This window comes from Triturus cristatus, chromosome 5_1, assembly GCF_964204655.1.
Source record: "Triturus cristatus chromosome 5_1, aTriCri1.1, whole genome shotgun sequence".
Taxonomy (NCBI): Eukaryota; Metazoa; Chordata; class Amphibia; order Caudata; family Salamandridae; genus Triturus; species Triturus cristatus.
The window spans coordinates 866,613,043-866,627,619 of NC_140587.1; the positions used below are offsets into that span (position 1 = coordinate 866,613,043).

General features: G+C 43.9%; 1 protein-coding gene across 3 annotated transcripts in view; it reads right to left on the reverse strand.

Annotated features, from left to right (window-relative positions):
• Positions 1–14,577, reverse strand: part of RTTN (rotatin) — a 1,165,399-nt gene that overhangs the window by 99,435 nt on the left and 1,051,387 nt on the right. For all 3 annotated transcript variants that reach the window (XM_085605903.1, XM_085605904.1, XM_085605902.1), the window contains 2 exons: positions 10,994–11,091; positions 4,744–4,821 (listed from right to left, as the gene is read on the reverse strand). In XM_085605903.1, coding sequence (XP_085462029.1) covers positions 4,744–4,821; positions 10,994–11,091 — 176 coding nt within the window. The remainder of the gene's footprint in view (positions 1–4,743; positions 4,822–10,993; positions 11,092–14,577) is intronic.

The following is a 14,577-nucleotide window of genomic DNA, read 5'->3' on the forward strand; positions in this document are numbered from 1 at the left end:
CGGCCTCATCATGAAGCAAAGTTTCGGTCATGAAGAAAATATCAGGGGCCTCATCCAAGATAAGGTCGTGGATTGCGGAATGGTGTTTAACCAGCGACCTAACATTGAGATTCCAGATTTTAAGATCCCGGGGAGCCGAAGGCTCGATGGGTGGGGATACCGTGGGAGGGGGCACAATAAAAGCTCTAATAGGGGTTGGGGGATTAAGTAAAAAATTACCACATGGACACCGAAAAGGGCCACACAACGGATCAAGAGAGGAGTGCTCACAGAGTAGGGACCACTGCCGGATACGGAGTAACTCCTCCCTCATGTACAAACCTCCAACGGGTTTGTGAGGCACATTATTCCTGGCGCATGGCGCCTCCTTAGCGCTGACGGGTGCAGACGGGCAGGACTCTGGCACAACTCCGGCACAGATCCGGCGCGTCCGCTGCGTGGAGACATGCCCGTCCCCTTTTATGCGCAGCTAGAGTGCGTCCCAGCAATAGCCCACACCCAATATGGCTGACGTCTATCACTCGCCTACCCGGGACCGGACTCTCAGCGTCGGTACTCGACTGAGAGTGGCCGGGCAGCGAGGGGGGGAAGGTCTCTACAAAGTCTCAGCAGATGTCACCAGTTAAAAAGCTTATTAAATCACGCAATAGTCAAAATAACACGAATATTTCTAAAATACAAGAAAAAGTGAAAGAGAGACCTCCCGGCATCCGCCTCAGCAGGGTGAAAAGAACGTACTGCCTATTCAAGCGCAGGGCTTCCAAATGCCCCTGTTATGCGCAGCTAGAGCGCGTCCCAGCAATAGCCCACACCCAATATGGCCGCCGTCTATCACTCGCCTACCCGGGACCGGACTCTCAGCGTCGGTACTCGACTGAGAGTGGCCGGGCAGCGAAGGGGGGGGGGAAAGGTCTCTACAAAGTCTCAGCAGTTTTGTGCTCTGAGCATTTCTGTGCGTCTCTGCTGAAATATGGATTGTCAGTCTGGAACTGAAAGGTGAGAGGAGCTGGGAGAGGTATTGACCCAGGGAGGGGTTGGGATGGCACCAGGCTGCCCTGCATCTGGAGAGTAGGGGGAGGAGGAACCCGGGAGGTGAAAGGGCCTGGGCGGGTGCTATAAACCAATTGACCCATTTCCTGCTGAATGATTAAGGATCGAGATCCCCAGTATCAAAGGGAGAGATGTGACACTGGGAGGGAGACATCCAGAACTGATTTAGGGAGGGGTCAGGGACCTCTGAGCACAAACAAACTTCAAAGACATTAAGGGGTATAACTATAAGAGCTGAAACCCATTGATTTGAAACAGATAAGGATGGAGACTGAAAAGGCTTGGACCCATTCTGTGGTCAAGAGGAACCTCTGCTAAAGAAGGAGCAACTGAAGAGACTGCTGTGGAAAGACAAATCCTTGCTTCGTTATCTGGGGCTGGTCTGCAGTTTGCTGTTCTAACTGTTGGGACTGTGCTTGGAGGCGCTGGGTCCCCCTGCTTGAAGAAGACTGTGCTTTGTGCTGTGTCTTGTAACCCCAAGGGCCCGAGGTGAGCTGGCTCCCTGTTTGGAAATACAGGAACATAAAAGTTTCCGGAGAAGTCCCAAGCAACGCGGTGTCCGTGTGCTTTTGCAGCTTGAGACCCTCAGAAGTTGTGCATTGTGATCGTGGGCACGCAGGAGTAAGCTAAGTCTCAGACGCGCAGAGCGTGGGTCGTGGTGCAGCCAGGGCATTGGTGGAGAGCACCTGGACATCGTGTGCACCGGGAGAAGAGGTGAGACTCGGAAGTGCGTGTCGTGGTGCAGCCAGGTCGTTGGTGAAGAGCGCCTGGGCATCGTGTGCACCAAAAGAAGAAGTGAGTCTCAGATGCGCAGAGTGCGTGTCGTGGTGCAGGACGTTGGTGAAGAGCGCCTGGACATCGTGTGCACCGGGAGAAGAGGTGAGACTCGGACGCGCAGAGTGCTTGTCGTGGTGCAGCCAAGGTGTTGGTGAAGAGCATCTGGGCATCGTGTGCACCAAAAGGACTGGAGTCTCAGACGCGCAGAGTGCGTATCATGGTGCAGCCAGGGCACTGGTGAAGAGCGCCTGGACATCGTGTGCACCGGAAGGAGAGGAGAGACTCGGACGCGCAGGGTGCGTGTGAAGGTGCAAGCGGGGCATTGGTGAAGAGCGCCGGATCGTCGTGAGCACCAGAGAAGAGTAAAGTCTCGGAGCGCGGTATTCGTATCGAAGTGCAACCTGAGGCGCTGGTGAGGAGTGCCTGGGTAGGATGTGCACCGAATTTGAAGTAAAGTCTCCACAGTGCTGAGGGCAGATCTCGGTGTGGACTGAGACCACCGGAAGGAGGGCCAAGTCATTGGGGCCTCAGAGTAAAACAGCAGCGGCCCGGACCGGCAGCCTCGGAAGAGCTGAGCCGCCGGCCCGAGTCCGCCACACCCCGTGACGGAGTTCTGGATCAAGGCCCAAATCACTAGCGTTGGAGAGGAGAGTGGGGTCGCGCCCCCCCCCAGGTAACGTGGATCAACACCTAGGGTGGGGTGCGGGCCCGGAGGGACACTCTCTCGGCCTCCCGCTTCTGTCAGCTGCTCGAGCCGTTGCTTCGACTCGGATCTCGGTCCGTGCTGACCCAAGGAGGGGCAGTACTGGGGCCGGAGTGGGAAGCAGTACTTTTGTGTCATCATTTGATCCATAACGGGGGCACTGTTAACGGAGCACCTAAAACTGTTGTATTACACTTTGCATTATTGCTGCTAACGAACTATCGAACTGTCGTATGACGCCTGACCTCATTTGTGCCTGACGACCTACATGCTTGGTGCACTACACACTGCGTTATTTTTCCCTTGCATATTACCTGATTGTAACGTGGCGCATTACATTATTTCTTCAGTGCACAATATCTGATTATAACATGGCGCAGTATATTATTTCTTCATTGCACCGTACAGCGTTGTAGCGTGACTCATTGCTTTGTTTCTTCCTGGTATAGGGCATGCTCATGGTGATACGCATTGCATTATTCCTTCCATTGCAAAGTACATGACTGTGGCGCTACGGATGGCATCGTTTCTCTGTTGCACAGTATAAGAGTATATCGTTACGGATTGCAGTATTTGTTTCCTTTTGCAACGTGTGTGATTCTAGCAATACGACTTGCCTAACCTTTTGGAAACGGTTAGAAGTGAGCTTAACTGTTGGTTAGAAGCGGTGGTTGGGATTAGAACCTACCAACCCACCAGAAAGAATACTACCCATTCTTATATGTTGATTTTGTATTGTGTGGTCGTATTGTATAATTTCTTCTGTATAAAGTTTATACTAATTTTTTCAAAACTTGTGTGGAGTCTATTTTTGGTGACATCATTGAGTTACTGTGAACGTGGTTGCACATATTGTACACTCGTGCCTTGGAGATAAGTCTGGCTGCTCGTGCAAAGCTACTTAAGGGGGTGAGTAGGGCTATCTCAGACGGTGTCCTTACTTAGCCCAACGTTGAAGCGAGGAATCGGGGACTCCTGCCTCCAGCATTTGGTGGTGGCGGTAAGCGATAAGAATCCAACCGAATCTTTATCATCTTCCGAAAAAAAATGTAAACAGTCAACAATTGTCTTCAATTTGACTTATGTACAAAAACAAGGCAACTAACAGACTAGTTTGATTAATCTAGATCTTCTTGTGGTCCCCTAACCTCCCTGAGCTCCGTCACATAATTGCTCATTCAAGCTAATTGGACCACACAATTAGAGTAGGCCCTCAAAGGAACTACACTAGAGTGCCACTATCCACCTTTTAAAATCTTCCTATACACTCACCTCATTTGCTTGAAAGTGCTTACATTTTTTTTAACCAAATTGCTCGTGCACTTCTATTACCCTCAATGTACATATGTAGACGATTCTACAAAGAAGTCCTAGAGCCTGTCTACACTGGTTGCCCAACGCCCATTAAGCAGTTAAAATAACAAAAATCTATGTTACCACGCGAACTGTGTAAGACCTTTTGTACAGTGATGATGTTGCTAATTGCAGCTTTCTTGTGGATTGCTCCTGCTCAATAAATAAAAATTGACATAATTAAATACACGGTGTGCAGTCGGACCTGAGCATTCTTTAGGACCTAAAGGGTCCGTAGAAGCCTTGATCAGGATAAACAAGATGAAATGAGACAGCTCATTTACTGCAGATAGACAAATAATTCAAAATTCTAAAGTCTTGGCAGATTCGAAGCCAGCTTCAGTTATGTATTAAGGGGGTGTCAGTGCATAGGTGGACAGGACACTTAAAGGTTATTGCCCGTTCTGCTGACGTCAGCTGAACATCCATAGTCACTTCCTAGCAGCATACTACTTTAGATTCCACTGTCAGTGCTCGAGGTGAATTCAACATTCTAGGAATATGATATTATCCATGAGGAACTAAAATTGAAACACAAAATGAAATTTTTAATAAATGAACACAGTACCAAATGTACACCCTATCAAAACCGCCATTCCAGGCAATCTTTCTTACGTTAAAACCAGCTGTGCACCAGAACAGATGTTCAAAAAGTATCAATTGTCTTGTGAGTAAATGTTTTTGTGTGTAATATACATGCTGAAGTAGAAACCGCCATTACACTTTCATTCTATGTGGGTAAAGACGAAGTTTCTGTCCTACTCAACGCTGCTATTTCAATTCCTACATTGGCCCACAAAAATATCAAGGTTTTTTGTTCTTTATTTATCTGTGCCAATGGGCAAGCTGTGACTACTTACTTTGCATTTTTCATTTTGATAAAGGCAGTTTCTTAGCAGCTGCGTCACAATCTTAAGCTCCTTGATGAGACTGTCCTCCTGTGTGAGCAAAATAAATGAATTACAGAAACTGAAAATCTGTCAAAAGAAACCAGCAACAATTCATCTTAATGCTGTTTACTGGACTTCTTAACCTCGCTATAAGGGGCATGAATCCTCCCAGCACACCAACCTTTATGTTACGGACAAGCTACCTCTGAAAAATGAGCAGCTTCGAGAGAAGCCATAGCTTCCATAGAGAAGGATATAACATGGGGAACAAACATGGCGCCCGTGACAGACACAGATTTTGTGTGCTTGAAGCAATTACAACTTAGAACACCGCTTTTTACATTTGGCAGATATGCAAGTCTTTTTCTTCCTTCTTTTGAATCGCAAAACATACATCCACTACTTGTTACATGGTTTAATATCTCTCTGATTTTTTACATCTAAATTTACATCATAGATGTATGCAATACCTATTGTAACCAATTATTTTAAATACATTTCTAGTAGGCCTTGGCTCCAGCCAGAGGAAAGATTCTCTCCCATCTCATGCTATTGGCTCTATGGTTGATCATTCTGCCATCCACAGAGTACTTCTGCAGGAATAAATGAGGGACTTTTTACATCTGAAGAGTAACCTGAATAATCACACTGTCTGTCACATTCAGTTCTTTATCTCCCATATGCATGCTACGCAGAAAGCAATCTTTTTTACTTCTGTTTTTTTTTATGTCAATGGCAAACGGATGGGTCTGGCATTAATGTGCTAGAGGGCATCTGTGCACGCAACATGGGCAAACAGCATTCGTGAATGGCGGTGTTCGCATGCATCGGCACGTTAAAACGAGACTCATTAGCTTTGCCAAAGCTAGTTTGCATTTCATTTTTAGAATTTGCATTTCGGATGAAGAATATCTTACATCGTAATACTTAACATCTGCCAATGAGGTAACTGTACATACATGGTCCATTAATCTCGTGCTGTGACAATTACTTTACTTGAGAGGCAAATATGTTAACAGGCTGATTTCAATGTTATTATTCAATTTCTGTGTGTAAAATTTAGAGGATTTTGAACGGTCTGCCTTTCGTATTTTCACCTGTAGAGACCACTTGTGCATTCCTGGTGAGATTTCATACAGAATGATTGCTAACACTGGCTTAAAGACATTAGGAGGTCTGCCTTAGGGCAGCTCTGCATTAGAAGGGTGACATGCCAATTTTCATTTGGAAGAGGTGTGGCGCAGCGGCCAGGGTGCCTGACTCTGGACCACGGGGTTCACGGTTCGATCCCCGGCACCGGCGGCAATACCTCGCTTAATCTTCCCGAGGGCCCCCAGCGTCGGGAAACCACTTCGGAGGTAGCTGTGCGCTTTACAAATTCAAGGTTATTATCATTATTTAGGCACCTAACTTGAATAACTGAACGTAATTTAAAGGCAGGAAATACACATTAATCTGCATTGAGATTTTTATTTACTCTGTGCTTTATCATTAGACGACATACTCACTTGGAACACTGGGTTGATAGATAGTATAGACAAATAATTATGTTGGATGAACCTTGTAACATGTTCTTGCATCTATCCCACTAAAATAATGGTACTGTAAGGAAATAGTGGCACCCAATCCCAATTTCTAAGTAAATCGAACAGTTTATGCAAAGTAAATTGGACTAAATGTGTAATTTTTAACCTTGAGAGAGTACAGAGAACAAAACGTGCTGCTGGCTGATAAAAAGCCTTGTGTGCAGAAAAAACTCAGAGAAAGCAGACCGTTACAGTGAATAACAAGAATGTGTACTAACGTGAAAAACAAGAATTTGAATAAAGGACAGCTAATGAAAATATTGGGCAATATTCTATGTCATCAAGATATTTACTAAACAGCCAACCACAGTCAAGCCAATTTGTGCGAGTGATACCGGAGAAAACTACACCCTGGAAAAATGGTATCGAAGCTACCACACATTAAGAAATTAGACGAAATTCTTCAGGGCCGCAATGTATAAAACAGCATCACAGTAGTATCTGTATAGTAGTGTTTATTGAAAAGAACAAACGTTTGTGCAGCATCCTTTCAAATTTCTGATACAATTGTGATAAATTACCACACTATTGTCTGGTCCCCCCACGCCTTCCTGTCTGATGTTGCTGGTTTAGGATTCTATGTCCTTTCACACTGCTGAACGCTAGGGTAGTATTTGTTCTTCCAGCAAAAACATGCGCTGTACATTGGAACTCTTTGTTTGGCCTTTTTAAACTACCCTTCCAAATGGTGCCTGAATCCACCAGTAGCATAGAAACCTTAATGCTATATGTGGGATGCAGTGCATACTTACACCACCCTTTTATATGACAAAAATATGTGTCTGTCAGGAGCACAACTGGGCTACGACCGGACTGCAATTTAAATGCACTGCAAAGGCACACAGCAGGAAAACGTGCCTTTGCCATGGTGAAAACAACTATTTTTATATTTTCTTAACTCACCCCTAAAGTTTGCTTTGTAAGCACAAATGCAGGGTGCAAATGTGTATAAACAGAGCACATTATATATTGTGGTACAGGCCTCGAAAAATCATAAAAATATTACCAGACCTGCAGGTCTAGTAACTTGAATAATCTACTCGACCTAACTGGAATGTATGTACCTGACCCGTAAACTGGTCTCAAATTGTGTTTATGTTACAGAGTAGGCATGTTCTTCATTATCACATTTGAGAACACCTTCAAATATGTAAGTTCAACATTTCTGCAGTAGAAATAATCTATTTTGCTCGATTAAACAGACTAAACACTTGCTCCATGCATAATAAGAATTCAGCCCACAGATAGTGTAGGGTACACAGGATTTCTGACTTGCATCTAGGAGCTAGATGTTCCCAGATTTCTTTCATAAGCAAACGGCCCGATTTGCAGATTTGGGCCGTTTGCAAACGGAAAAAGGTATTTTTGTGATTTTGTGATTCAGTAACCTGTTACAGAATCGCAATTTGGGTTTATGATTCCGTATAGGGAATGGGCATGTTTAGGGTCTCCGTTCATAATACCGACTCGCAGTGGAATGTGTGAATGTTGTGTAACTGAAATGTGGTCGCAAAACATTTACATTTTACCACCTACTTAAAGCAGGTGGTAACCCTTCCACAAATGGGAAGGGGTACCAAAGGGATATTAGTGGCCCTACTCTTAGAAAATAAAATTAAAACTTTAAATTTTTCTTTATTGACATGCATCCTGTTTTCCTTCTTTAACCCCTTCAGCGCGGCGCGGATTTCCGCGCCACGCTGAAGGTTCCGTGCGCGGGCGGGGCCATGACGGAACGGTTCCGTCATAAGCACAGCCCAACTGACGTGCATGACGGAACCGTTCCGTCATGCGCGTCGAACGGGTTAAGAAAAATGAGTTACATTTAGAAAAATATATATATGTTGCTTTATTGAAAAGCAATCTCAGACATGGTGGTCGGCTGACCCCAGCAGGTCACCATCCCTGTGATTTTTGGGATTCCCAATGGGTCGCAAACAGATACCTACCTCATGAATATTAATGAGGTAGATCAATTTGCGACACACTGGGAAACGCAAAATGTATAAAGCACCCATTTGTACATGGGTGTTTGCAATTAGCAGAGAGTGAATCACAAAAATTCGCTATTTGGTAATCACAAATGATTACCTACGTACATCTGGATCTTAGTTCACTAATAGCATTGCCATTAGGTCAGGGGCAGGAGTGTTTTTCAGTTCATGTTTAAAAACTCACTTTTAATAAATATGGGACCATATTTAGAGAATTTAGGGAATCGCAATTAGGAAATCGCAATACCTATTGTGCAAAAACCTAGAAGTTGAAAATAGCGATTCCTAATGGAGTTGCATAAGACATAACTCATGAATATTAATGCGGTAGGTCGCAGTTTGCGACCCATTAGGGATTGCAGCCATCACAGAGATTGTTGCCTGCTGAGGTCAGCAGACCACCGTGTGTGATTGCTTTTTAATAAAGCAATCTTTTTTTTTTGATGCAGCTAGTTTTCGATAAAGTAAAATGGGACGTGTTTAAAAAGAAAAAAAATGAAAGGTTAAAGTTTCATTATTAGATTGAGCCTGGGCAGCACATGCGCTGCTCTTCGAGGCATGCTGTACTGAGGTAAGGACTTGAAGCTCCGCCTACTCTCCGCCCATATTTTTCATTGACTTGTGTCATAATCCACTGTAAACTGTGGCTGTTCATTGGTCAAAAGGCTTAGTAGTCCCTCCTTAGTACTGCCTTGTCTCCTTTTGTAACCTCCCACTGCAACAACCCCTGTTACGTGTGTTGTTACTCGGAACGCTTTTATTACAGCCTCTGAGCACTATTTTCTCAAGTAGCTTTGTCCTGCCTGCTGCAGGCAGGACACGATCTTTCCTAATGCTTTAAAAAAAAAGAATAGTACACATTTACAATGCCAGTAGCTCAAACTCTCTAAAATGCAAGACCTATTGCATTGCAAATGCTCGTTTAAGAGTAGGCCATGGGACCACTGCCTGATGTTAAAAAATATTTCTATCAACATTCACAAAGTGGAAGGGGTCCTATGGGGAAAAGAGGTTACCAAATCACAATTTGGCTTTTGTACATTTTAAAAACCTTTTTTGCAGTTGCAAACGACCCGATTCTGCAAACTGGGCCATTTGCAACATCAAAAAAGGTTTTGTATGTATGGCCCTATATTACTAAAGCATGGTGTGATAGGGTACGGTCATTTACAGACAGTAAATTTCCCATTGAAATCGCCCAAAACCTTCCCACTAACATGGAGATTTATTGATAAAACTACGTAGTGTAAGAACAATAATCTGTGAAAATTGGGTTTCAGCACATATTTTTTTCATTGATTTGTATTCATCCTATTAAAATATTTCTTCGTCACACAGAATTACAAAAAATGGGCTTTCATAACTACTGAAATATATTTTGAAAAGTTTTTAAAGTTCACTTGCTAGCTATTCAAATGTTGTGTGTTAGAAAAAAACCTGACACTTTAAAGCCTTCCATTTCACACTCTTTGTACAGCATGCCAGGCAGCTCAATTACAAAATACTGGAACTCTGCAGTCAGAGAAAGGAAAGTAACTGTAAAAAGATGTAAGCTGACCTCTGTCTCTGAACAGAGTGGATGTGACAAGATAAAAACAAGATTTAAAGGCATCTTCATTAGACCTTCACTTTCTGAGTGAACACTCGGAGTGAGTATCAAATTAGTCCTTCCATTGGGACTGCATTTTTAGGTAAATCAAAAAATGCATTTTCAGCAGAAGGTAAGGTTGAACCATAACTACACAGTTGCAACCAACACTGTTACACTGTGAGTGTATATTACATAGGTGCCTGCAATCCCCGTAGCAAGGCCTGTCTCTAACTTCCTTATTACAGGCGACTTGCTATGTTTCCCGACAGCTCTGATAAATACATTACATAGCTGTTTAGCTGTAATAAGTTACTACAGTTGAATTTGAACGTCACAATACCTGCTGCCAGGGTGAAAGCTAGGTCACATACCACAATTACAGCTGCAGTTTAGACAAGGAAAAAAGAACTGGCTTTTTCTTCTTCTTGATATTTTTTTCAAAAAAGAAAAAGAGAACAGCAGAAAGGAGACTTTATGCAGGTTTCTATACAATCTGAGTCACAGCATTTTTAACCTGACTTACATTAAACCGGAGTTCCATGATCTTATAATACATCTCAGCCTTCGGCTTCGTTCCTCTATATGGTCAGTGAACTCCTCAAGGACATGCAAATAACCTTATATTGTACGGCAGGGGGCGCCAATTTATCCAATATATAGTCGGGACCTAGTTAGTGCTTACAACTTTGGATAATGCTCCCTTCAAGGAGAAGCACAAGATCCAGTCATTGTCCCCTGATCTGAGCATCACTGTGATGTGGGCTTGGTGAAGGAGAAGAAAGTTCACTTTGTCACCATACGGATCATGGCTGTACTTGCAGATGCAATCCAAGCGATTGAAAAGACTTGCCTTTTTAGAAGCAGCAACGACACAGGTCATGACACCATTACTTCAAAACACCTTTGTAATTATGTTTAAACTTTTAGTGAAGGTGAAATAAAACTCTCTTGATAAAACAATTGGGTGCCCATCTTCCAACTAACAGAGGTCTGCTATGTAACAAGGATACAACAGATTATTTGGTTGGTTATCCATGCTTGCTGATTACCTTTTTTTTGTTTGCTGTTTTTCCAGGTCTTAAATAATCTAGATTCAGTTGTGCGTGGCAGTGTTTCATCTGCTCCATGCAGCTGCCAATGAGGTCAGCTGAATAAAAGACACACAGGAAATAAATTAATGTGATTAAAACTTGCAGAGGTAGTTATAAGCTTTGTCCAATGTCTCTACATGTTCAATGAATAAGAAGCAGAATGTATTTTCATTTTTTTAATTCGATCGGGTCAATACAATGTATATTTCTGTTTCACAATTCATCAATAGGCAATTTTAGAATATTCTTATATTTGTTTGCCCATTACCTAACACCCAATACACTCACTGGTCATATTTGACAGTACAAATAAAACATACACCTTTGGAGAGAGAGCAGAGCAAATGTAACTATTCCCATTGTTTTATATTTTCATGCAGTTAGTCCTATCATCAGGCATTAACATTAATGGGTGAATGCAAAGAATGGGCTCAGGAGATGCCTTGAAACCATAGGACCCTCTTTAAATATAACACTCTCAGTGTGGCTCTGATACACATACAAGCAAGAAAAAGAACAAGATATTTACCTTTGGTAACGCTTTTTCTGCTGGGTACCCTAACTGAAGACTCCTTACTTTCTGAATATCCCCAGGCGCCAGACTAGATACATAGAACTTTCTCAGCAATATGGCTGTCCACTGCTAAGTGGTCCCATGTGTCTCATCGGTGAGACAGTTCAGCTCCGGAAGTGGTGGAGCGAAGCTGCATATAAGCGCCACCCTTGCGAGCTAAGCGGTACAAAAGGGGGTGGTGATGGACGGAGCATCAGAACCAATCAAACACTCACACCCAGTCAAGAGATCTGGGTTTAATCCATCACCGTTCTTTAGCCCACTCTGCCACCCCAGTTCAGACATGGCCATATGCAAATCAGTCTGACCCTGTGCCTCATGGGAACAGTCCAGCCCGAACTGCCAAGCCATGCCTTCCGTGGACCGGAAACAAGCTTCCTAGGACCCTTGCGAGCTGACACTAATTTCTAGATCTTTCTCCTTCTGCACCCCAATATGTGGAGCACTACAAAAAACTGCAGGTGACAATTTACCAAAAAGTTAGAAATGTATTATGATTCTCAGGAGTCGACTCCACAGAACAGGGAGGTGAGAGGGCAGTAAGAAATGTTTGGTTAGATGGAGTATTCACCACAGAGAGCTTTGCCCAACATAAGTAACCTGTTTATCTAATTGATAGTTCTACAAATAGAATCCTCACCTTAGACCCCAGAGCAGAATTCCCAAAGATGAAGGATCTGAGAAGTGGAGTCAGACCACAAAGCTTAGCAGGACCGAGCAGACTAAACGGACAACCTATCAAACTTGGCAGTCAAAGCAGTAGTGTTTCATTAACGGACAAGTTACTTACCTTCGTTAACGCCTTATCTGGTAGACAGGATCAAGCCGCAGATTCCTGATCTTTGAACTTTACCCAGGTGCCATACAGGATCCGGGAAAAAATGTCAGCAGTACCTCTGCACGCCAGAAGAGGGCATCGTGAGACTCTGTAGTGATGTCGACCACCAGATGTGACGTTGACAGAGTCCATATATGCCCCTTTCAGACGTGCTGACGTCAGATTCTTCAGTGACTACATTCTGCGCCAAAAACACGGTGCCCCTTGCAGAAACTGCCCAAGGAAACAGTGTGCCAATAAAGAGATATCTCTGTCTCTCCCTCTCTCTGTCAATACAGACATATCTGCAAGAAGGAGTATCTCAATATCAAGCAGGATATGCAAAATAGGAATAAACCCATTTGCAGAGTGGGGAGGATGAGAGGGTCGTTAAGGAATATGTGGCTATATCCTGTTTCTACCAGATTAGGCTAAAGCCTTATAAAGGTAAGGTAAGGTAAGTAGCATGTTCAACTGATAGAGACATCTAGCCGCAGAATCCTTACCTTTGAATTAGATACCAAAGCAAAAGCATCCACTGCCTGCGAACTGACTGGATCAAAATCCCTGGTTAGAACTAGCCGGTGTCTAGCTGGAGCATAAGAAGACAGTAGAGACCAGTCGATCTAAGGAAGGAAGGCTCTGCTGCTGTGTTAGGAACTGCAGGCAAAGAAAGCGGCAGAAAAAGCATGTAACTTTATTCCTGGCAGAAGAAGAGAATTGTGTCCGAAGACAACATACAGCACTGGTACGGATGAAACCTGAAACCGGGTCAGCCGCAAGTAGGGGAACACAGGACAGAAGGCGACTCTACTGTGCCATAGTTCCTTGCCACAGGAGAGCACTATCTTAGGTAAATTGTTTCTTAGAAACAGAATGAAGGGAAACCAAGAATCCATACACACAGGAGAGCATGGAACAAGATCTGAACAAGAATTCAGCAAAGACCCCGGTAGGGACACGACGGACCATTTCCGCCGTGTTATTGCACTCTTAGACTGGGCCCAGGCCTCGGGCTCCCCTCTTGGGGCAATCCTGCTGGACGCCGAAAATGCGTTCGACAGGGTTGCCTGGGGGTTTCTCTGGCGGGTCCTACATTGGAAGGGGGTCTGTGCCAACTTTATTCATGCTTTGCAGTCTTTATATATAACACCTCGAGCAACTATATCTATATCTGGAAAGGGTTCAAGTTCTTTTGCAATCAGTAGGGGTACCCGACAAGGTTGTCCGTGCTCCCCCCTCCTGTTTGCCCTATATATAGATCCATTTTTGAGTAAACTTGAACTCTGCCCAAACATAGCTTCTGTTAAGATCAATACAGTCGATTTTAAAGTTCTAGCATATGCAGATGACATTATAGTGATTACTTCAGATGTTTCTACCTCATTCTCAGCAATAAAAGCGGCAGCTAAACACTATGGCCAGTACTCGGGCTATAAACTTAACGCTCAGAAAACCCAGGTAGTTCAAACGGCGGCAATGGGTCCCTCTACTGCACCGGTGGTTCATAGTGCTCGTTACTTAGGGATAGAAATAACAGGCGCAATCGATAGTCTGCCCGATATGAACATCTCACCCATTATTGACAAAGCTAATCTTACGTTATGTAGATTAGATAAGCTGCATTTGTCTCTGTTTGGAAGGCGCAATGTCTTAAAGATGCTGATACTCCCGAAATGTCTCTATGTATTTAGGACTATTCCTTTGGAATTTGCTCAGTCCAGCCTTATTCGCGCAGAGAGATGTTGCAACAGGTTTTTATGGGGCTATCGCCAGCCACGTAGGGCTGCAAAATGGATGCAGCTCCCATTGGAAAGAGGGGGGTGGTCTGTCCCCAATTTGCTCCTATACAGTTGGTCAGCGTTTATTCAATATCTTGCTCTTCCACTGTTTGGGGATAGAGCAAATCTTCCACCATGCAGGTCACCATCTATTTTTGAGATAGGGCTAGGACATGCTGCCAAGGGGACACTAACGTCAATACTCGAACCCAGCTACTATAAAAAGACCAAGTTTAAAGTTATTATCTCCATGTACTCAATATGGAGGAAGGTTCGACGTAGATGGCCAATTGCTAGTATTAACTTCTATACCCCCTTGTCAGCAGCCAGACTGCTTCCTTCAATTTTCCAAGATAACGTCACAATAAGA